Source organism: Delphinapterus leucas, chromosome 5 (assembly GCF_059928025.1).
Source record: "Delphinapterus leucas isolate spDelLeu-1000000601 "Yukka" chromosome 5, BTC_Dleu_Yukka2, whole genome shotgun sequence".
NCBI classification, from domain to species: Eukaryota; Metazoa; Chordata; class Mammalia; order Artiodactyla; family Monodontidae; genus Delphinapterus; species Delphinapterus leucas.
Genome location: NC_143133.1, coordinates 43,133,525 through 43,158,578, shown reverse-complemented (window position 1 = coordinate 43,158,578; position 25,054 = coordinate 43,133,525). Strand labels below are relative to the sequence as shown.

At 42.8% G+C, this 25,054-nt stretch overlaps 1 protein-coding gene across 1 annotated transcript in view; it reads right to left on the bottom strand.

The window, feature by feature from the left end:
* The window catches only part of CD38 (CD38 molecule), a 41,757-nt gene extending 23,689 nt beyond the window's left edge, over positions 1 to 18,068 (bottom strand). Inside the window, exon 1 of the mRNA XM_089911247.1 lies at positions 17,782 to 18,068. Within this exon, the coding sequence (XP_089767373.1) occupies positions 17,782 to 17,996 (215 nt within the window). The 5' untranslated portion in view covers positions 17,997 to 18,068. The remainder of the gene's footprint in view (positions 1 to 17,781) is intronic.
* Between the last annotated feature and the right edge of the window lie 6,986 nt (positions 18,069 to 25,054).

The following is a 25,054-nucleotide window of genomic DNA, read 5'->3' as shown; positions in this document are numbered from 1 at the left end:
AGTCAGACAGAGAAAGACAAATACTGTATGATCTCACTTATAAGTGGAATCTAAAAAATGCAACAAACGAGTGAATACAACAAAAAAGAAGCAGATCCACAGATACAGAGGATAAACTAGTGGTTACCAGTGGGGTGGAGGGACAGGCAATATAGGGGTGGGGGAGTGGGAGGTACAAACTATTGGATGTAAGGTAGACTCAAGGATGTATTGTACAACATGGGGATATAGCCAATATTTTATAACTGCACATGGAAAGTAACCTTTAAAAATTGTATAAAAATTTAAAATAAAAAAACCCCAAAAATTTAGAATAAAAAAATCATGAAAGCACAGTTTTAATTCTAGAGAAGGGGCCGGCCTGCAGGCTCTGCCCCAGGAAGGTACCACCATTGTCCCATTTTACTGATAAAGAGGAAACTTAAGGCTGTGAATTTAACCAATGTGCCTGAGGTAACATGATCAGTAAGTGGTAAAGCAGGATTGGAGCCCAAATCTGTGGGAGCCTCCCACATGGCTACAGCCTTACCGGGCAGGCTATTAAACTGTTCCAGCCTGTTGTCTTCATCTGTAAGAGGGAGATAAGAATACTTCATGCCCGGGAAGTTTTGGAGGATTAAATGAGATAACACTTGGCTTGTCCCCCGGGCCCCCGGCTCTTTCATGGACGCCCCTCCCCTTCCCCAGCATGCATGGGACCGTTCACCTGCATCACTGCTGGCCTGTGAAAGCTCTGCCGGGAAACCATCATCCACCTGGCTCCACCCATACATTATATATGGAAGAGAAAAACGTTCTTACATTATGTACTTTGACATCAGTCAAAGTTTACGGGGCACCATCACGGGAAGTTTAGAGCAAAGGTGTTTGGAGGCTGTTTTACTTTAGAGGACCATGTTTTACTTCAATTCATGTAATGCAGTGGTCCTCTCAGGAATTTCCTGTTCTGATCCCAACTCCCTCGTAAACTCTTCTGCCTCCCTCCTCAGCCACAAAGAGTGGAAGAGGAGAGACATCTCCTTGACGTGGAAGGACAGGAGAATTTTCCACCACAAAAAAACTGGCAGTTCAGCGAAATCACCACGCGCTGGGCACCTACCGTATACCAGATGCTTTCACCGCCAAAAACGGGAGAACTCACAGACCTCCAAGAAGATTCTTATGCTTTTTAGGTATATAGACCCCTTCAAGACACATTACCTTAAGAATTCAAGAAACCCCAGGTTAAAAATTAAAAGTTTTTATGCTTTTTAGGTATATAGACCCCTTCAAGACACATTACCTTAAGAATTCAAGAAACCCCAGGTTAAAAATTAAACAGAGTTCCTTGTTTAGAAGGAGCAGAGTTTAGAACATCAGAGTTGAAACAGACCTTGGAAGAGTTTATAACTCAACCATCTTCCCTTTCACTGTCTGAGAGCAGAGCCTCCTACATGCCCCGAAAGTAAGAGGAAATGGGGAGAGGTGATGAGAAGTTTGGGGGCAGGCTTTATGAAGCCACTTTTCATCCTTAAAATCTGGGGGGGTGGTAATAAATTTGGAGTTTGGGATTAAAATATACACAGTACTAGAAATAAAATAGATAACCAACAGGGACCTACTGTATAGCACAGGGGACTATACTCAATATCTTGTAATAACCTATAAGGGAAAAGAATCTGAAAAAGAATATATATCTATACATATATACATATATAAAAATCACTTTGCTGTATACTTGGTACTAACACGACATTGAAAATCAACTATATTTCAACAAAAATTTAAAAAAAATCAGAAGTAAACATTTCACCGTGGATGAGCAATAAGCATTTTAATTGGTAGATAGATAGAAAGATAGATGGATGGAAAGAAAGATAGAGGGAATTCCCTGGCGGTCCAGTGGTTAGGACTCCACACTTCCACTGCAGGGGGCACGGGATTGATCCCTGGTCAGGGAACTAAGATCCCGCATACAACGCTGCACAGCCAAAAAAAAAAAGAAATATAGATAGATAAAAATAAAAAGAAATTAGGACAGAGGGTACAGAGATGTCAGCAGTACTCATTCATACATGTCATTGCAGACATGGGCCTCAAGTTCACAAGTGTGGCTGGAAAAATGTGAGCCCTTAATTTAGTTATTTTTATTTGCAAAGCCCACAGTCCTCATTTTTGTCCCCCTGGGTAGAGCACCGTTCCATCAAATCAAATGGCAGCCAAGCAAAAGCTGTTTCGAGTAAGCAGGCTGGTTTCAAGGAAACAGAGGGCCTCAGGATCCCTGCGTCCTGCGGGGATGGAAGCAGATGTCTCTAGCTAAAGAGGCAGCGTGGGAGAAGTAAGAACCGTTTCTGAGAGTTCAGTATCGCTCTTCTCTTCAATAGCTCCTCTGTTCCAAAATTAGAGGCTTTAATTGTGACACTTCTAGGGCGGCCTACCCTTCACTGTGAAGGGGATCCTGAGCCCGGCGGCTATTCCTGAGAGCTCAGGCCATGCCTGTGGCCCCTACTCATGGTCACCTGGCCCAGAGGGTTGTTGGGCATCACCGGGTCTTGTGAGCTCTGGCCGCACATGAGGATCCCCTGGAGAGCTTTGATAAACACACAGTGCCTGGCTGTGGACCAACCAAGGCAGGATGAGGGAAGGGGAAGAGAGCAGAACCTGTAATTTTCCAAAAGCTTCCCATTCCCACCTCCTCCCAGACCCCTGGAAACAGCCCTCCTACTTCCTGTCTCAATGAATTTGAAGACTGTAGTTACCTCCTATAAGTGGACTCAGACAGTATTTTTCTTTTTGTGACTGACTTATTTCACTGAGCATAATTACCTCACGGTCTGTTCATGTTGTAACATGTGTCAGAATGTCCTTTTTTCAGGCTGAATAACATTTCATCGTAGGTATTCACCACAGTTTGTTTCTCTCTTCACCCATCATGGGCACTTGGGTTACTTCCTCCACCCATCCTTTCATTCCACGAATATTTACTGAGGGCCTACTGCTAGCTTCACAACAGACACAGGGCTAAAAAGATAAATACACACCATTTCTATCTTCAAGGCACTCATGTCAAGGTCTAGAGCAGACAAAGAACAAAACTCATTACAACTAAAGCACTGGTGGCTTGCCCAAGGCACCAAAATTTGCAAACACAATAAAGAGTAGAACATTTTCTCATTTTCTACTACCGAGGATAGAAACATTTAAAAAAGAAAAACAAAAACTTGATTAAATGTGAATCAGGGTCCTCATTTTGAGAATGATTTTTCTTTGTTTTCCCCCCCAATTGTTGTGACACACACAAAATCGATATATGCCTATAACCTCGGTGGGTTTCTCTTTGACCACCTGCTGGCTTTGCTTTCTTTGGTGGGTTCCAGAGTGATTAGTGATTTGTAGCCAACAAAAAGGAGATGCTTTATAGGGCGCCTGTGCTCAGCGGAATATAAAGCAGTCTTTGAACAAAGTTTTTATACAGAGCTTGGAATAGTTTGGGTAATGTTTATTTTACATTAAGTGGGAAAAGTAGGCCTAAACTTAGAGAAATAGAAGAAGAATGGCAGCAAACTGATCACTGGAGTTGTCTCTGGGAAGAGAAATAAAGGGGAATTTCCGCTTTCATCCTATACTTTTCTGTTGGCTTACAACAGAAATGGATTCTTGTATTATGCAAGTAACCTAGAAAAGAAGAGGTTACATTTTTTAAACTGAAGATCTGGTATGATTACAATCAATTTTTAAAAAGTGGAAAAAAGCCCCACAGTAATCAAACCGTGTTTTAAAAATAGTAATATCTCGTTGCTAGGAGTATAAGGGCTGCTTTGTGACCTTTTCTTCCCTATATTTTGAATGTTTCTATAATAAGCATATATTACAATGGGGGGCATGGCAAAACTTTCATTTTCTTTTCAAGTTGCTTGAGCTGTTAGACCAAGCATTTGAGACTCTTGGAAGGTCTTAGGACATAGGAACAGCTCAGGTCCAAACCCCTGTGGTCGCCACCTACCATTTCTGTGCCATCTCCCACATCTCTGGGCCAAAAGGTGACATTTCTCATTCCTCATCTAGCTCAGTTCGACACCAGGGGAGACAGTGTTGGTGACCCAGATCCATTTCTCAAGACCTAATGACATGAAATATGGGGTGAGGTGAGGGCTAGGGCCATGCACCTCTTCCAGGGCATCTTTCTTTCCACATTAAAGACTTCCTTGCATCCTTAAGCAAAATCGGATTGTCAGATCACCCTCTCACTTATCCCAGATTGTACCCAGAATCAAACTTTGTGAATAATTTCAAGGAGACGGGTCATCGAGAAGCTCAGACAAAGCAAGGACAGGTCAGGGCATCCTGTATAGCCTTCAGGGTCCATCCTGTCCTCCTTCCTGGCCCAGAATGATAGATGAAGTTACCAAATGAGGTTTTGCAAGGTTCCTCACACAGCCAGAAGGACTGAAGTGATGAGGCGTCTCCATTTTATTCTCTGGAGACCTCTACAGCTTCCATGATTTTTCAGGGACTCAAACCTCACACGTACTGCGTTTATTTTCTATCAGTGATCCTTTAACAAAGGACATCCTGCTGAGGGCCTTCAAGAGATAAGTCTCTTCATTCTAACCAATATCACTAGCGTATCCGCCCAGAGGGCCAGTTGTCAAGGAGATCCCAGCAGCTCACTTGCCTTCCTTTAATTCCCTCAGGGGCATCCCTCTTCCTAAATAAGTAAAGCCAGCTACTATAGCTCCTTCCTCCCTGGGGCCCAGAGTGCACCAGGTTGTATGTGTGTGGAGATGGTGGTGATGAAAAAGAGAGACTCAGCCCTTGACACGTGGGAGCTGGCCTGGCACTGGTAGGAAGGCCTTGGTGTTCTCCTGTGGACCACAACTCCAGGACAGTGGCATCAGGTAAGGTCACTGTGTGACCATGACATCACGCCATGTGAACAGACAAAAGCAATGTCCAAACCGCACACACGCAAATGAAGTGACCCAATATCCATTCGTTGTGGCTCATAAGAGTGACTGCTGCTTCTTTACCAATTACAGCTTCAGCTTTGCTTCATTCTTCCAGCCTGATAGATAAGATTTATTAAGATTCCCTATCACAGAATTACCCCCTTCCCCTCTGCTTCCTGGCAGCAAAGCCAGCCTCCTCGAACCTTTGCCAAATCTCATAAAATAAGCCTGAATCTTACAAGTCCTTTCTACCATCCTCAAACAGAGCCCTGCCCTGCCCCTGTGGGTCCCTATGGTGAGCGCTCAGTCTTCTTGCAAAGAGCGATACAACCACCTTGTTCAACCACCGTGTAGTGGGTGGTCTTGGGGTTTGGGGGAGGTATTGACGGTAACCCACCGTCTGAATGGGACATTACAGAATCGAAAGGCCTGTAAAAATCATCACACCTTCATCAGTGTTTATGCCTGACAAGCTCCAGGAGCAGCTTCTGAAAGACATGGTTTGTTAATAAGCAACTTTCCGTGTTGAGCTGGACTCTCAGTCTGACAGCTGTTTTCTGTTTGCCTCCTTAACTGGTGACCTGGAGGCTCAGTGCATGCAGGCTGGGCACAGATGTCAGGATTCAAGGTCACTGGGATGTCCTCCCCCTTCCTCCCACTCAGCTCCTTCCAGCAGATGCCATTACCTATCCCCCGAGAGTATTCCCTCTTGTTCACTTCCCACGCCTTCTCCCTACCTCTGACCCACCTAGGTAGGTTGTCTCCCGTGCCCAGAAGTCATGCTAGAAGGAGAAAGGAGGGAGCACGAACACCACAGAGCACTCACCGTGTGCCAGGCGCTGCGCTTGGCGCTCACTTTGTATGCATCCAATTTAACTCTCACACCAGCCCCATGGGGGGCAGGGGTACAATCCCCTGCTACTGAGGCTCAGAGCTTAGTAACTTGCCCAAAGCCAGTCAGCAAGTGGCACAGCTGCCTTAGGTCCAAACTCTGCTCTCCCTGCTAAACAATTCTGCGTCCCACAGGAAATGTTAAATCATGTCCCTACCTATCCCCAGAACGAAGTGGGTCCTAACAGAAAGGAGGACCCAAGACCCCAGAGGGGTTATCGTTTCCCTGTAGGTCACATGAGAATTTGAAGACCAGAATAGGGACAGAAAGTAAGTGGAATAAGAGGGGACGGGGCAGAAAGTGTTAAAGTGTTATGCTAAAACGAAGAAAACAAACCAAAAAAAGATATATTTGGTGGTTAAATCCATTTTGTATGCTGTCAGCCTACTTCAGGCTTCATAACTCTGTAATGTCACTTCTCTCTAAACCTACATCCTTCCCGTAAATGACAATTATATTTCAAAGTCCCCATCAACGCAGCAACATCACCTTCGTAATGTGTTGCTCCCCGGGGAAAGTGCTCACATCCCAAATCCTCTTCCTTAAAAGCACTTGAATCTCAAGGGGTAATTACACTCAGTCTGTGAATTTTCCTGCTGTTATGTCCTGCAGGGCCGCTTGTCTTGGACCAAAGAAAACGTGCAGGTTAACTCAACTATGAAGTCTCAAATTTGAGGCTACTGGAAGCCTGCATTGAAGGTGAAGACTGCCACCTAGTGGAAGGACGGGGTAATTGTCAGGGTTCACTGAGGCGATTAGGACTTCCCTAAGTAGGATCTTAAAATCAGACTCTTCCGGCTGAAGGAAAGCTCAGAAATCATTAATTCATCAAGCTGGCAAATATTTATTGAGCATATACTATGTTCCAGGCGCGTTTATGAGTAAGTAAGATATACCAGTGAACAAAATACACAAGAGTCTCTGTCCTGTGAGAATTCCATTCTACCAGAGCAAGACTGACAATAAACCAATTTTCAGCAAGACTGACAATAAAGATAATGAATGTTGTAGAGTATCCTAGAAATTTATAAATTCTATGAAAAACAGGAAAAATAGAATAGGATAAGGGTGTCAGAGGTTATGGGGGAGGAGGTGTCTGTTTTTGGCATTAAACAAGTAGGACAGTAGATGACCTTTCAGCAAAGAATTGAAGGAAGCAAAGAACTTAGTCATACAGACATCCAAGCAAACAGCGTTCTTGGCAGAAGCAACAACCTTCCCAACAGCCCGAGTGCCTGGCGTGTTCAAGAAACAGTAGAGAAGCCAGTGTGGTTGGAGCAGAGTGAGCAAGGTGGACGGTAGATAGAAATGAGGTCAGAAAGGTGATGCTGCCCCACTGAGCAGAGTTTCATAAGCTTCTACTCACGGTGAACTGAGGAGCCATAGAGGATACTGAGCACAGGAGGTACATGATATTACTTACGTTTCAAAAGATTTCTCTGACTGCTTTGTTGAATATAGTCTGAAAGAGGGAACAGGCAGAGGACGGTAGACCAGTAATCTGGGCAAGTGCCCATGGTGATTTGGACCAGGGTGGTAGCAGTGGTGATGGTGAGAAGTGATAGATTCTTGATTCATTGTAAATTTCCTAACAGATAAGACGCATGGTGTTAGCGAAATAAGGAGTCAATGATAATTCCAGGGTTTGGGGCCTGAGACACTGGAAGGATGGGGTTGCCATTAACTGAGATCGAGAAGGCTTTGGGTGGAGGTATTGATCAGGATACATAATATACTATGTAGTATATATTATAACATATGCTATATATGAAATACTACATACTATATACTATATATTAAAATTATATTCTACATATTATATCGAAGTAGGATATATACATATATATAATTATAGGAATGCAAAAATGGGAATTATTGAGCCATAAATTTAACAAAATATATGCAAGACTTGTACTCTGAAAACAAAACATTGCTGAGAGAAATTTTTAAATGACTAAGGAAATAGAGAGATATCCCATATTCATGGGTTGGAAGGCTCAATATTAAGATGTTACCAAATCACAAGTCAAAATTTCAGCTTGCTTTTTTAAAAATATTGGCAAGTTGATTCTAAAATTTATGTGAAAATACAAGCTAGCCAAAGCAATCAAAGGAAAAAAGCTGGAGGACTTATATTATTTGGCTTCAAGACTTGCTAAAGAGCTTCAGTGATCTAGACAATATAAGAGTTGTGAAAGGATAGCTATAGATCAAGGAAATAGAACAGAGAGTTCAGAAAGAAACCCATACATACATGGTACTGTAGAGTGAATTTTGTGTCCCCCAAAATTTGTAAGTTGAAATCTATTTCCCAAGGTGATAGCATTTGGAGATGAGGCATTTGGGGTAATTAGGTTATGAGAGTGGAGCCATCATGAATGGGATTAGCATCCTTATGAAAGAGACCCAGAGAGCTCCCTCCTCCCTTCCTCCATGTGAAGACCCAGAGAGAAGGAGGCCATCTTTGAACTAGGAAGTAGGTTCTCAGCAGACACTGAATCTGCTGGCATCTTGATCTTGGACTTCCAGCCTCCAGAACTGTGAGAAATAAATTTCTGTTGTTCATGAGCCACCCAGTCTGTGGTGTTCTGTTATGGCACCTGGAATTGACTCAGACATGGTCAACTGACGTTCAGGAAAGGAGTCAAAGAGATTCAGTGGGGAAAAGAAAGCTTTTTCAATAAATGATACAACAGCAAATAGGTTTTTCATATGTGAAAAAAATGAAATTGACCCTTATTTCACACCATATACAAAATTAACTAGAAATGGATCAAAGACCTAAAGCACAGTTATATAAGAAAAAATGAACAAGTTGGACCGTATAAAGATTTAAAAAACAAACTTTGCTTTTTAAAAGACTCCATTTAAGAAGATGAAAAGGCAAGTCATAAAGTGGAAGTAAATATTTTCAGGATACATCTGATAAAGGACTTGTATTCAGAATACATAAACCACCTACAACTCAATGATAAGAACTAAAACCTAATTTTTTTTAAGATTGGGAAAAGATTTGAATACATACTTCAATAAGCCCATGAGATAATGTTCAACATCATTAGTCATGAGGAAAATGCAAATTAAAACCACCATTAAAATACCACTGCAAACCCATCAGAACACTTCTAACAAGGAAGTGTAACAACTAGAATATTCATACCCTGATAATGAACACATAAAACTATACAATAACCTTGTGAAACAGTTTAGTAGTTTCTTAAATAGCTAAACTACATGGTTCAGCTATTTCATTTTTGGACATTTACCCAGGAAAAATGAAACCACGTGTCCACACAGTATCTTGTATACTCACATTCATAGAAGCTTTATTCATAATACTGTATCCAAAAAGTGAATACAAGCCAAATGCCCATCAACAGATGAACGGATAAACAACTTGTGGTATATAAACGCAATGGACAACTATTCAGCAATAAAAGGGAAGGAACTATTAATATGTACAAAAGAGTATGTAGTACGTGATTCTGTTTATATAAACTTCCAAAAACATGTAAACTAATGTCCACTAACAGAAGGAAGAGGTACCCTACTCAGTGTCAAGACATTAGTAATTTAAACAATGTGGAGTGGTATAGAGAAAAATAGATCATAGATTAGAGCCCAGAAGTGAACTGATAAACCTGATAGGCAACAGAAATGGCATTATAAAGCCCTTGATAAAGGATGGATTATTTCATAATTAGTACTCGCACAACTGACTATCCATCTGTAGGGAAAAAAATGAAATTAGGTTCCTACTTTATACCACACACAAAAATATATTCCATATGGATAAAACACTTAATGAAAATCAAACATTTAAAATTTTTAGATTATATGTGACACTTTTGTTACCTCTGGTAGAAAATAAGTTTTAAATAACACACAAAAGGCACAACTATAAAAGATAAATATGATTACATTAAAATCTTCAGTAAATAAAGTCAAGAGTCAACCCACAGATTGGGAGAACATATTTGCAATCCACATAACTGACAAAAAATTAGAATCCTGAACGTATAAAGAAGAAAAACAATTCAATACAAAAACAGGCAAAAGACAAGAATAGGCATTTCACAGAAGAAACCAGCATACCAATAAATACATTTAAAAATGATCAATTATGTTAGGAATCAGGGAACCAAAAATTAGAGCCACAAAGAGATGAGCAAAATTGTTTGACAATTCCAAGTGCTGGTGAGGATGTACAGTAACAAGTAAATTCACACTGCCTTTGTGAAAGGACGTTGATACCACAAAGTTGGAGACCTGTTTGGCCATATGTAATGTGGCAGACACTGTTGCTTCCCAACCCAAATAGATATTCCTCACCCTTCTTCCCTACCGGCAAAGCATGTCTCCTATCATAGTGATTCCAAATATCAAATACTCACTTCGCAAGCCTCCTCTACAATTTGGGCAGCCATGTGAGCCAATTCTGGCTAATGAGATTCAAGGGGAAGCACAGAGGCAGCTGAGGAAGGGCTTCTGGGAAAGATGCTATTCCCTGATAAAGAGACTTGCAAGGAGGGCACTCCTGCCCATCCTCCTGCTCTCTGTTCCTGGGTATCACTCTCTAAGGACATAATGCCTGGAACTGCAGATGCCATCTTGTGACAAGAAGCTCAAGGATGAAAGTCATCCTAGGGAGATGGAGGAGTGAAAGGACCTGGGCCATCAGTGAGCTGCTGAATCTACCAAGGACCACCCCACTTCTGATATCTTGTCATGTGTATATATAAAAAATCTCTTGCATTAAACCTCTTACAGTTGAGTATTCTTTTACTTGCAGCCAAAAGCATCTTAATTGGTACACCCATTGTTATGGGCTACATTGTGTCCCCTAAAAGATGCTGAAGTCCTAACTCCCAGTCCCTCAGGATGTGACCTTATTTGGAAATAAGATCTTCGCAGAAGATCAAGTTCAGAGAGTAAGGGTGACCCTTAATCCAATATGACCAGTGTCCTTAGAAAAGGAGGAAACTTGGATCCAGAGACAGACACACACAGAAGGAAGAACGCGTGAAGACACAGAGAGAACATCATCTGCTAGGCAAGGAATGCCAGAGGCTTCTAGAAATGAGGGTCAGGTAGCAGAGTCTTCCTCACAGCCCTCAGAAGGAGCCAACACTTCTGACACCTTGATTTCAGACTTCTGGCCTCCAGAACTGTGAGACAATAAATTCCCACTGTTTAAGCCACCCAGTTTGTGGTACTTTGTTACGGCAGCTCTAGCAAATTAATACACCCAGTGAAGGTGAAAATGACATACTCTATGAATTTGGAATTCTGCCTCAAGGTAAACATCTTAGAAAAAAATCATAAGCGCAAGTAGACATGTATGTTTTAGCATTGTTTATGTCAGCAAAAACTGAGAATAAGGGAATCTATTAATAAGTGTAGGTTACGGTCATTCAGCAGGGTACTCTACAGCAGTTAAAATTAATGAACTAGTGCTCATATAGCAACATGAATAAATCTCTAAAATAATGTAATCAAAATCACCAAAACATATTGGTAAGTGGAAAAAGCAAAGGTTATTCTACAGGCAAAAACACAAAATAGATACAAATTAAAATTCAGTAACATCTTCCCTTATTAGATTGGCAAAAATCATAAAGTTTGAAAACATCCTGTGTAGTGAACGTATGAGGAAATAAACTCTCATTGCCTCATGAAGAGAACTGCCTTATAAAGCGAAATCTGGCTATGTTTTCAAAATGTAAAATGGTATATTTTTTGACTTAGTGATTCTGCTTCTAGGATTCTATCTTACATCTCCAAGTATTTTATTGCAGCATGGTTTGCAATATATTGCAAAAGTTTTAAAACAACCTAAATGTTCATGAGTACAAGTCTAGAATATGGCAAATCTATACAGAGGAATATTATTAGAATGAGACAGAACTACATTGATAATCAAGATAAACTGTTAAGTGAAAAAAAAGTGAGACAGAAGAGAGGATGTGTATAGAAAAAAAGAATATATGAATATACACTTATATAGTCAGAGAACATTTCTAGAAAGATACAAGTGAAACAAGTAGTATTTGCCTCTGAGAAAGAAGAAAAGAAAATTGAGGGGGGAGGTATTTTGATTTTTATCTATAGCATGTTATTTCTTTAAAAACTAGGGAATAAAAGATCTGACAGAAATATGACAAAAGTTTTATTGTCTCTTAATTCTGCACGATGTGTAAATGGCTAGTTGTAACATTGTTCTATGAATATTTCAGTGCATTTAACATTTTCATAACTTAACATGTTTAATTTTTTAAGAAAAGAATGGAGAGGAGATATGACCTGGGGAATAAGGAATATTGAAGAAGGAGAAAGTAGTCCCTTGAATGGGAAGAATGAAGAAAACTAGAGCTGTCAAATACAAAAAGTACAATTTTTAGCTGTAAAGGGTTATGTTCGGGCTTCCCTGGTGGCGCCGTGGTTGGGAGTCTGCCTGCCGATGTAGGGGACACGGGTTCGTGCCCCGGTCCAGGAAGATCCCCCATGCCGTGGAGCGGCTGGGCCCGTGAGCCATGGCCGCTGAGCCTGCGCGTCTGGAGCCTGTGCTCCGCAGCGGGAGAAGCCACAACGGTGAGAGGCCCGCATACCCACCCCAAAAAAAAAGGATATGTTCATAACCTTGGTTTCCAAAGCACCTTTTAAAATTTTTACCAAGAAGTATTAAAACATGAAATCAGATCCCCAAAATGCAATTAATTGTCTTTCATCTAAGTCTCACATAGTCCTTTGTAGTTTTAAATCTCTCCCAGTTTCAACTGTATGTCTTCCGTCTTTCTTTACTCTTAAAGAATCCCCAAGGAGGGCTTCCCTGGTGGCGCAGTGGTTGAGAGTCCGCCTGCCGATGCAGGGGGCACGGGTTCGTGCCCCGGTCCGGGAAGATCCCACATACTGCGGAGCGGCTGGGCCCATGAGCCATGGCCACTGAGCCTGCGCGTCTGGAGCCTGTGCTCCGCAACGGGAGAGGCCACAACAGTGAGAGGCCCTCGTACCGCAAAAAAAAAAAAAAAAAAAAAAAGAATCCCCAAGGAGATTTCATTACTGCTCTAGACAACTTAATTCATAAACAGATGTTTACTCCTAGAAACCAAGATAATGCAGGAAGCAAATTTATTATGAATTTCACAATATTTACACCATGAAGTACCAAAACCAGAAATGACTTTATAACATTTGCTTGTTAGTCATAATAAGAGAAAACAAACCTTTGAACTATCAAGACAAATCTGGACCATGGCCAAGTAACTGCGTTGGGGGAATTGTTAATATCTCTTCAAATCAAGCTTTACTAATTGCTTCAATACATCCAAAGACTAAAGATGTAGGCAGCTTTCTGCTATGCGGATATGTCATGTTTGATACAGCAGGTAAGAAGTGGAGAACTAAATTTAGCAATTCTTGAAATGCCTCATTATGGAAGAAATTTGAATTATGTCTATAAAACTACTAAGCTAAAGCCATTCATTTAAACAGGTATATAGCTTCCTTTTGTGAAGCTCCTTATTTTTTTTTTTTAATTGTGGTATACCCCACTATTTAGAATTCCACTTGGGGGGTTAAGTGATTTTGTATTCTTCACTATATTTTAAAAATATTTTTCCAAGTATTCTAAAATGGGCATGTTTTACTTTTATAATTAGAAAAAAATGTCATTGGAAGAAAAAAGAATGTCATTCTCACGCTCTATTTATTCTTCAAGTTTCTGACCTCAGTTTTCACTTTATTTTTTGTCTTTAATAACAAGATTCTCATCATCTCCCTGCTTCCAGAGCAGGTATTTACTGGTGATATTTTTTTGAAAAAGATGAGCCCCCATTCCCGACTCATATCAGCTATGAAAACTCGTGGATATAATCAATCCTTCCCTTCCAAGCCCTTAGTCTTTGAAACACACACACACAAACACACACACACACACACACACAGGAAAACAATTCTTGATTCATCTCTCATTCAGTTTCCTGTTTTGTTCTCACCATCTTGCATCTGTTCTTTCCACCACAGCTCATTTAAAGAAAATGTTGTCCTGGTTGTTTTCTAACCTGATCTAGGTCTAAGGCAAGAAATAGATCTTTAATGGCAAAAAAAAAAAAAAAAAAATGGATGACCACTTCTAAATTCATATTTTGCAAAAAATCTCTTAACTGACCAGTATTTAACTGAACCACTTTCTGTTCTCTCTGTACAAGTTGCCTATCTTCTACACAATTAATAGGCTACTCTCTGTATCCCCAAGGACTTTCATTTTCACTTACTTGGTTGTTTATTTACCTATTCTTGAATATGTTTATGCTTGTTGTTTTTGCTTTAATTATATGCTTTCATTAAATTGTTCATAAATAAATTGGTTAAGTGGAAAAACAAAAAAAACATGTTTTCTATGAAAACCAAGCTGAATTTTTTGGTAAAAATGACCCAGGTGAGTCACTTTAAAAATGTTGCTGACTGACAAAGGATTAATCTCCAAAATTTATAAGCAGCACGTGCAGCTTAATAACAAAAAAACAAACAACCCAATCCAAAAATGGGCAGAAGACCTAAATAGACATTTCTCCAAAGAAGATATACAGACTGCCAACAAACACATGAAAGAATGCCTAACATCACTAATCATTAGAGAAATGCAAATCAAAGCTACAATGAGATATCATCTCACACCATTCAGAATGGCCATCATCAAAAAATCTAGAAACAAATGCTGGAGAGGGTGTGGAGAAAAGGGAACCCTCTTACGCTGTTGGTGGGAATGTAAATCGATACAGTCACTATGAAGAACAGTATGGAGGTTCCTTAAAAAACTACAAATAGAACTACCATATGACCCAGCAATCCCACTACTGGGCATATACCCTGAGAAAACCATAATTCAGGAAGAGTCATGTACCAAAATGTTCATTGCAGCTCTATTTACAATAGCCCGGAGATGGAAACAACCTAAGTGTCCATCATCGGATGAATGGATAAAGAAGATGTGGCACATATATATATAATGGAATATTACTCAGCCATAAAAAGAAACGAAATTGAGCTATTTGTAATGAGGTGGATAGACCTAGAGTCTGTCATACAGAGTGAAGTAAGTCAGAAAGAGAAAGACAAATACCGTATGCTAACACATATATATGGAATTTAAGGGAAAAAAATGTCATGAAAAACCTAGGGGTGAAACAGGAATAAAGACACAGACTTACTAGAGAATGGACTTGAGGCTATGGGGAGGGGGAAGGGTAAACTGTGACAAAGCGAGAGAGAGGCATGGACATATATACACTACCAAACGTAAGGTAGATAGCTAGTGGGAAGCAGCCGCATAGCACAGGGAGATCAGCTCGGTGCTTTGTGACCACCTAGAGGGGTGGGATAGGGAAGGTGGGAGGGAGGGAGACGCAGGCGGGAAGAGATATGGGAACATATGTATATATATAACTGATTCATTTTGATGTGAAGCTGAAACTAACACACCATTGTAAAGCAATTATACTCCAATAAAGATGTAAAAAAAAAAAAAGTTGCTGAATTTGATATTGGTAGGACAATTGTCAAAGACCTAAGGAAACTGTAGAAATCTAGAAGCATTCTTTTTACATATATATATATATATATATGTATAAAGTTACTTATTTTATTTTTGGCTGCATTGGGTCTTCATTGTCACATGCAGGCTTTCTCTAGTTGGGCTTTCTCTAGTTGCTGCAAGTAGGAACTACTCTTTGTTGCGGTGCGCGGGCTTCTCACTGCGGTGGCTTCCCTTACTGGGGAGCAAGGGCTCTAGGCACGCGGGCTTCAGTAGCTGTGGCACGCGGGCTTAGTAGATGTGGCACACGGGCTTAGTTGCTCCACAGCATGTGGGATCTTCCAGGACCAGGGATTGAACCCGTGTCTGCTGCCCTGGCAGGCAGATTCCTAACCACTGCACCACGAGGGAAGCCCAGGAAACACTCTTTACTTAGACAACTTCTCAGTCGACTTTAAAGAAGCTGGCTCTCAAACCCCAATTTCTTCCATCTTGAATCCCTCCTTATCCATCCAACCAGCACACTATTTCTGCTCTCCTTTCCAGCAAGATCCCTGGCGAGAGCTGTCTATGTACAGTCTCCAATTTCTCTCTTCCCACCTTTTTCTTGAATCCATTCCAGACAGGCTTTCACCATGACCACTCTTCTAAAACTGATCTTGTCAAAGTCATCAATCCATCGGTCAATTTTTAGTTTTCATCTTACTTAACCAGCCGGAATCACTTGAATAAGACAATTAACACTTCCTCCTTATAATACATCTGCTTGAATTTCTATGCACAGTTGACTTCCACATTTATATCTCCAGCCCAGACCTCTCCCTAGTACCCTAGACTCATAGAAACCAACTTCCTATTCAATATCTACACTTGAATATCAATGGACATTGCAAAACTAACATGTACAAAGCCAGACCAGTGTTTCCTTTCCCAACTTGCTTCATCCCAGTAGTTCCCTTTCTGATAAACGGAAATTCATTTTTCTGGTAACTCAGCCCACAAATCTTGTTTCTTCTTTTTCTCTAACATCCCATACACAAGTCCATAGTAAATCACATGGGATCTACTTTCAAAATGTATCCAGGATATTTCCCCTTCTCATCACCATCCATCGCTATCCTAGTCGCAATCACCTCTCACCTGAACTGCTACAAGAACTCCATGGCCTCCATGCTTCTGTCCTTGACCCACTACCATCTATTTTCAACCCAGCAGCCAGAAGGATCCCTTTAATAAGGTGTCAGACAGTGGTACATGCTCTATACATCACTATCCATCACTAGTGGATGTATCCTATATCCTAAGGACAAAAAGAACCATAAAGACATTTAGATATTTTGTTAGTAACAATAATAATACATACATACATACATACATATTATTTGTATATATGAAAACGAATACATAATTATACTAATGTTATTAGGAACCAAGCTTTTTAGGGTCAGAGAAAACAGATACAAACATAAAATTTAGGAATTCCCTGGTGCGTCTCAGGGCTCATCCCCTGGGATCGCGGGTGTTTGGAGGCGGAACTGATCTCAGGCACACAGATGACAATCGCTGCTCCCCTGTCTGCCTTTGGCAGCCTGAGAAGCAACTTTTTACTTCCCAGCTTATTCTGCTTTATGTACAACTTCGAAAAATGAGTTTTCCGGGTGAAACCAAGCCCTGAGAATGGAAGTCAAGAAAGCGTTTCACTCCGGGGAGAGATTAGAAGCTAGCTGGGAGAGGGCCCGAGGAACCTTCCGGAAAGTTCCGTAGACTGATGTGGGTGGTGTTTCTAGGGTCTGAACGGAATCATTAAGCAGATGCGCTTTACCGTGTGTTTTATCTTTAAAAAATTTTTAAGTTGTTACCTCTTTGCTTTGCTTTGTTATTGGATGCTGTGGTCACATTCATTTCAGGGAGCACGAAAAGAATCGGGATGTTGTTTTATAGTAACGAATGAAACTAACTTCAGTGATCGGGCCCTTCAGACACCATCCTCCCACCTCAGGCTCTGCAAGCCACTTCACCAGGTGTCTGTAACTGTCCGGGGCACTTTTGGGTCAGAGATGGCAAACGCAAACCCCATGAAATGTAGGAAACGCCAGCAACTCCGCGGCTTCTTGGCAGAGTGGGGCTGCGGTCCCAAATGGGGCCGGGCTCCGGGCGTCTCTGACAAGTGTCCACCAGTTGAGCGCAAGGGCCAAGGAGCAGCGCGCTCGCCACCGCCCGCCTGCACCTCTGGGGACTGGCGCTCGGACTCGCGAGCCCGGACTCCCTACTCAGCACTGCCCCGCGGGCTCTCAGCTGACTCGGAACAGTCGATGCTTTGTTTCAGGCAATCCTGACGGCTACTCGGAGCGCACAGTCCGGCTGTGCCCAGCCGTGCCCAGCCACTACCGCGCGCGGTGCCCCGCCGTGCGCCAAAGACGCCGACTCACCTGAGCTCTGGCTGCACCAACTGCGTGTAGTTGTAGCATCGCTCCAGGACGATTTCTTGAAAATGGGCAGTGCTGCCCGTCCCGTTCCACTTCATGTGCTCGGACGAGTGGCGCCACATCCGGACTCCGACCACCACCGCGATGACCCCCACCACAAGAAGACATAGAAATATGCAGAGACAGATCTTGGCTTTCTTGGGTCTGGAGTCGGCCATGGGGTCCAACGCGGGTCGCCCGGGAGATGTTGGAGGAGAAGCTGCTGGAGGCTGGGCAGACAGGGAGGAGAGAGCTAGCTCGGTTCTGAAACTGCACTTCCCCTTTATCTCTCACTTGCCTTTTCTCCGCTTCCTTTCCCACCCCCATCCCCTCCTTCAAAGTTCTTCGATCGCGGTCGCTCGACCAACAAGGATTTCAAGGTCTTAAAAAGCCTTCGTGACCACCTAGAGGGGTGGGATAGGGAGGATGGGAAGGAGGGAGACGCAAGAGGGAAAAGATATGGGAACATATGTATATGTATAACTGATTCACCTTGTTATAAAGCAGAAACTAACACACCATTGTAAGGCAATTATACTCCAATGAAGATGTTTAAAAAAAAAAAAAAAGGCCTTCAGCACCTACTACAGCCGTTCACTTCCCGACTCCTGAGCAGAGAGCCACCACTTTGACCTTACTTGACAGGCACTCAAAGAACAGACAGAGTACAGCCTTATACTCAGTCGGCTCCCTTTATCAAGCCGCACTTTACACTTTACCCACACCTGCTTCCTGGACAGTGTCAAGGCGACTGTCTACCTCCATACCTGTGTACATGCAATGCCTTCTGCCCGCAAAGGAAGGCTCTACCTCTACTTATAACGTTGAGGAATACCTGCTCAGCCCCCTGTAAAGGCTCTACTTAAGCCTTATGCCTTCTCTCCATCGGCATCAGATTATGCTATGGGTTCAAACTGAGCTCTGGCTGGGTGATGTGTGGTAAGTTACTTGACCTCTCTGTGCTTCAGATGTAAAGTGGACACCATAGCAGTACTCACTTCATGGGGCTGTTATGAGGATTAAATGAGCTCATATTTATGAAGTGTTTAGCCTGGCACATGGTAAGCGCTCACTAAGTGTTAGCTATTCCTACCTGCTCCCTGAGGCTGTGGAGGGGATGCAGTTTTGTAATCCATGAGGTGTTGATTGGAAGTGTCTGTCATGCAGTAAGTACTCAAAGTAGTGGTTCAACAAATAATCCAGTAGCTTTTCCCAGATGCCCCCTGCATCGCCTCTCTCAAGGTTTCCTAGCACTAGGAGCATCTGTGACATTTCAGCAGAGACCTAAGGCAAGTGGAAGATCAAGCCAAGAGACTTCCTGGGGCAAACAATTTCCAGACAGAGGGGACAGCAGGTGCAAATACCCTAAGGCAGAAAAGCCCTTGGCCTGTTCCAGGAGCAGCAAGGATGCCATTGGAGCTGGGGTGCAAGAGTGAGGGAGGCAGAGCAGGAGAGAAGTTCAGAGGGTAGGAGGAGGCCAGGTCACCCATGGCCCTGTAGGACAACATAGGACTTTTTGGACTGTGAATTTTATTTTTAACCTATTCAAGGTCACTGAGTGACTTGATCAGGCATGACATTTTAAAGGCTCAATCTGGCTTCTGCATTGAGAATAAATTGTGAGAAAGCAAGGATAGAAAGATGGAGACCAGTTATGATGACTTTAACCAGGAGAGTAGTAACAAAAGCAGCAAAGAAAAAAGGAAGTTGGATTCTTGATGTAGTTTGAAAGCATAAGCAATGGCATTAACCGATGAGTTTGATGTGGGGTTTACCAGAGAGGGGTCTAAGATGATTTCAGGAATTTTGGCTTGAGTAACTGACCAGAGAAAGGACAGCATTGCCATGTATAGCAAAGGGAGAACTAGGGGTGAAATAGATTTGGTTTGGGGGAAAAGGCATGAAGAAAGAATTTGGTTTTGGAGGTGTTAAGTTTGAGATGCCTATTAGATCCCCAAGAGGAGACATCGAGTAGCTAATTGGGTATAAATATCTGGTTTTCAGGCAAGGGGTCAACCCTGGAGACATAAATATGGGAACCTTTCTCATATAGTTAGTTTTTAAAGCCAAGAGGATAAATGAGATCATGTAGAGAGTGTCTGCGGACACAGAAGGAAGGGGTTCCACCATGGGGTATGTGTGTAGAGAGATCAGAAAGACGAGGAGAGCTCCTGCAGAGAGAACTGGGCAGAGAGACCCCTGACACCAGAGGGAGGGCCACTTGGGAGTTACTGGTGCAGTTGGCAAGAGCAGTTTTAGAGGAATGTCCAGGACAAAGCCGGATATGAGTAGGTTGATGAGAGTATGTGAGAAGAGAAGGTGGCTTCAGTAAGTTGGTTGACTTTTTTTGGAAGAGTCTTTTTTGTCAAAAGGAACTGAGGACATGATATTGAGCAGAGACCTGTATAATATGTTTGTAGGATGACAGGGTAACCCAGTGGACAGGCAACAACTGATAATGCAGGAGAGGGGAAATTGCTGGAGCGGAAGAGCTCGCATGTAGGTGAGAGGAATCCCAGGCACGAGCTGGTGTGGCAGGTGCTGCAGCCATCATGGAAGGAAGGTGGAGGACATAGATTTAGGGGAGGAGGGCTGGTGGATTTGCTGACAGCGACTACGTGTGGATGGTCGCTTCTTTTTTTTTTTACATCTGTATTGGAGTATAATTGCTTTACAATGGTGTGTTAGTTTCTGCTTTATAACAAAGTGAATCAGTTATACATACACATATGATCCCATATCTCTTCCCTTTTGCGTCTCCCTCCCTACCACCCTCCCTATCCCACCCCTCTAGGTGGTCATAAAGCACCAAGCTGATCTCCCTGTGCTATACGGCTGCTTCCCCCTAGCTATCTATTTTATGTTTGGTAGTGTATATATGTCCATGCCTCTCTCTCACTTTGTCACAGCTTCCCCTTCCCCCTCCCTATATCCTCAAGTCCATTCTCTAGTAGGTCTGTGTCTTTATTCCTGTCTTACCCCTAGGTTCTTCATGACATTTTTTTTCTTAAATTCCATATATATGTGTTAGCATATGGTATTTGTCTTTCTCTTTCTGACTTACTTCACTCTGTATGATAGACTCTAGGTCTATCCACCTCATTACAAATAGCTCAATTTCGTTTCTTTTTATGGCTGAGTAATATTCCATTGTATATATGTGCCACATCTTCTTTATCCATTCATCCGATGATGGACACTTAGGTTGTTTCCATCTCCGGGCTATTGTAAATAGAGCTGCAATGAACATTTTGGTACATGACTCTTTCTGAATTATGGTTTTCTCAGGGTATATGCCCAGGAGTGGGATTGCTGGGTCATATGGTAGTTCTATTTGTAGTTTTTTAAGGAACCTCCATACTGTTCTCCATAGTGGCTGTACCAATTCACATTCCCACCAGCAGTGCAAGAGTGTTTCCTTTTCTCCACACCCTCTCCAGCATTTATTGTTTCTAGATTTTTTGATGATGGCCGGTGGCTTCTGACTGCTTCTCAGTGAATAGAGAAAGTCACCTGCTGAGAGTGGGTGGGGCCAGTGCAGCTCAGGAGACCAGGAGGGAGGATGGGGTGGGGACATCAGAGGTTCCCAGCGTGTTGTTAAGGGGTCAGGAAGCTAAAGAGAAGCCAGTCAGCGAGGGTTTCCTTCTTTTAAGCCACGCTTTGTGACGATGTAGCTTTTGAAACCTAACTCCGGTTACTTTACCCACCCCAGCTCCCTGCTTGCTCTAGACACAGAAAGCAGGCATGGAAGCCTCCAGCCTCCAGGGGCACCTCGCCCCCCAGCCCCTATGGCACTCCAGTCCTGAGGCCCTTCTCTCTGTCTCCAACCAACCGAAGCTCTTACCTGATGCTGGGCCTTCACAGATGCCATTACCTCCACACCCCTACCCAACCCCTGCTGAGCTCCTTCAATGTGACTTCCTCAGAAAGCCTTTCCTGACCCCACTGAGCTCCCAAACTGAGTTAGGTCTCCAAGTTGTACACTTTCCTAGCAGAAGAACACAGATGCCAGTGGATCTCCTGGGACAATACAGAACCCAAAAGCTCTGGTGTGGATCACCCAGACCAGAGAATTTCTTCAAGGTGTCCTCTCCAACTAGACCAGGGTTTGCTTGAGACTAAGTCTGCAGGAATTAAGACATAGAAAACAAAACTTATGGTTACCAAAGGGGAAAGGGAGGGGGGAGAGATGAATTAGTAGTATGGGATTAACAGATACATACTGTTACAGATTAACAGATACATACTTACATATATATAAAATAGATTAGCAATGATGATTAACCATTGACACAGGGAACAATATTCAATACGTGGTAATAACCTATAATGGAAAATAATCTGAAAAAAACACATATATATAAAACTGAATCAGTTTGCTATACAACTGAAACTAACACAAAGTTGTAAATCAACTGTATTTCAAAAAAAAAAAAAAAAAAGCCTCGGGCTTCCTTCGTGGTGCAGTGGTTGAGAGTCCGCCTGCCGATGCAGGGGACACGGGTTCGTGCCCCAGTCCGGGAGGATCCCACGTGCCGCAGAGCGGCTGGGCCCGTGAGCCATGGCCTCTGAGCCTGCGCGTTCAGAACCTGTGCTCCGCAACGGGAGAGGCCACAACAGTGAGAGGCCCGCATACTGAAAAAAAAAAATCTGCGTGCATCACTGAATTATTTTGAGCATTGAATCAGGTAACATATAGAGAGAATAGCTGAGTGACCCCTTAGCAAGTGTTCAACAAAGAAGTACTAATAATGGGGGAGCTGCGTGAGGACAGGAAGGATGGCGGTGAGTCAGAGTAGATTTTCGGAAGGCTTTGGAGAGACAGTGACACTAGATGAGGCTGTGGAAGGGCAAGGAAGGTTTGCAAAAGGGAGAGAGACATGGAAACAGAACTGTAGGGCGAACTGGGGGCAGACGATGGGATGTCTGGGGTACCAGAGGAGTGACCCCAGGCCACACACCTGGTTAGTGGAAGTGCTGGTCCTAGAATGTGGGTTTCAAGCTCTTTTTTTCCTTGGTCAGCTTCATTAGTCATTTTTAAATCATTCAAGTAATACAATCACATTTAAAAAATTGGAAATAGAGAAAAGAAGAACATTGCCTCTACTCCCATTCCAAGACCCTAACCCAACTACCATTAGCATTTTGGTATTTCTCCTTCCAGCCTTTTTTTCTAATCTCTGACAGCTTTAAAAGTAGTTATAATATATAATATTATATATATATATATATATATATTTAAATTTCTGCTCTTTCCTCCTCACTGTGCAAATGTGGTCTCTGCCAGGCCATATATCCTTCCCCAAAACACTAAGCCCAGGCTCAAATCCCAACTCTCCATCCCTAGGTAGCTCTTTGAGCTGAGCATTTTATCCGGTACTCTCCCAGTGTTCAGGCTGGCTGTAAGAACCTGGGAGTGTACGCATAAAGCAAAGAGCAGCCAACTTCCACGCGGTACAGCCTCTAGAAAAGGGGCTTCCTCCTCTCCCCATGCCTCTCACCAGAAGCCCAGCTCCACAAGAGCTTATGTTTTGCCCTAGCACCAGGACAATGCCTAGTATGCACTTGGCACTCAAGCAATGCCTGCAGAATGAACAACTCCCTCTCCATCAGATTCACCAGCTAAAACCCGCCCATCAGTGGGCATTTGTTGTTCATCTGAGAAGTAAAGTGCAGTGTTGAAGGGAGGGGAGCGAGAGGCTATGATTAATTACATGATTCTTCTTTTTCCTCCTTCAGTAATAATTACTAACATCAATTAGTGTCGAATGCTTTGTGTACAATAGCCTACAATATTGTCATCACGTAAAGATTTTATTATTCCCATACTGCAGATAAGGAATCGGAGGCTTAGAAAGGTCAGCAATCTGGGGCTTCCCTGGTGGCGCAGCGGTTGAGAGTCCGCCTGCCGATGCAGGGGACGCGGGTTCGCGCCCCGGTCCGGGAAGATCCCACATGCCGCGGAGCGGCCGGGCCCGTGAGCCGTGTCCGGAGCCTGTGCTCTGCGGCGGGAGAGGCCGCGGTGGTGAGAGGCCCGCGTACCGCAAAAAAAAAAAAAAAAAAGAAAGGTAAGCAATTTGGCCAAAGTTAGTTAATGAACAAGGGTTTTGAACCCAGACAGTCTCATTTCAAGCCTGTCCTACCAACCCCGCCTCGACGCCCTTGGGCAGCAGATAGTAGATGGGTTCCCACTCAGTGCTGGCCCAGAGCCGACAGACTCAACCTGTCCTCACAGCGGGTTTGTGGCCCAGCGTGAGAACTTCTGGAAACACGTTCTTGGGCATGCATCCATGGCAGCCATGAGGCTCTGAGCATCACCCGGAAGCTCAGGGTGGACTTATTTCCCTAGGAAGGCGTTTGTCTCCCTAACGTGTTTTCAAATCAAAAGAAGGGTGAATAGATGCTGAATATCGAAAACAACAGAAACGCCCACTCATTGATGTCAAACGCAGCACAGCCTGTCACCTGGGGTTTTTTTTTCTTCTCCTAGTCTTGTGAAAAGGAAAGCTGCACGATTTCTCCTCTCATATCTTGAAACATAACAAAGCCACGTCGTTCACTCTTTATTCTGTATTTTCAATGAAACAGATTTAATAGGACTTGGCAGAATGCCTTGGATTGCTTTCAATTCACTTGAGCTGTCTGCTCTTCTTGCAGTGCCCTGGCTTGCTTGTTATGATGTATCAACAGAGCCACTTCCTCAGTTAGGGCTAACCTTAGCCTAACAGATTTGGCAACTTCTCAGCTCTCCCCACATTCCACCTTCTTCATCTAGTTCCTTGCTCTTTCCTGAACTTTCAGATGACAGCTTACACACCCCATGTCTAGAATCTTTTACAAGCTCTCTCATTCATGCACCCTATACTTCCTGGTTATTTTTTCTGTTCATTTGTTTTTGATCAGTTTCCTCATTCCTCTTGCCCTACACTAGACTTTAATTCGAAGCAGTCTTTTTCTCAGGTACGATCCCAATGACTAGCAAGTCTCCGACACCTAGTAGACACTACAAAACTGCGTGTTGATGAATATCACACTTCAATGCAAATCTTTCTTCGTTCATTCATATATTCATCCATTCATGCATTAAATATTCACCGAGCACCTACTATGTTCCATGAACTGTTTCATTTTTTTAACCTCTTTTCCCCAGTTTTATTGAGAAATAATTGACATACATCACTGTATACGTTGAAGGCATTTCCATGAACTGTTTGAGGTACTGGGTATACAGCAGTTT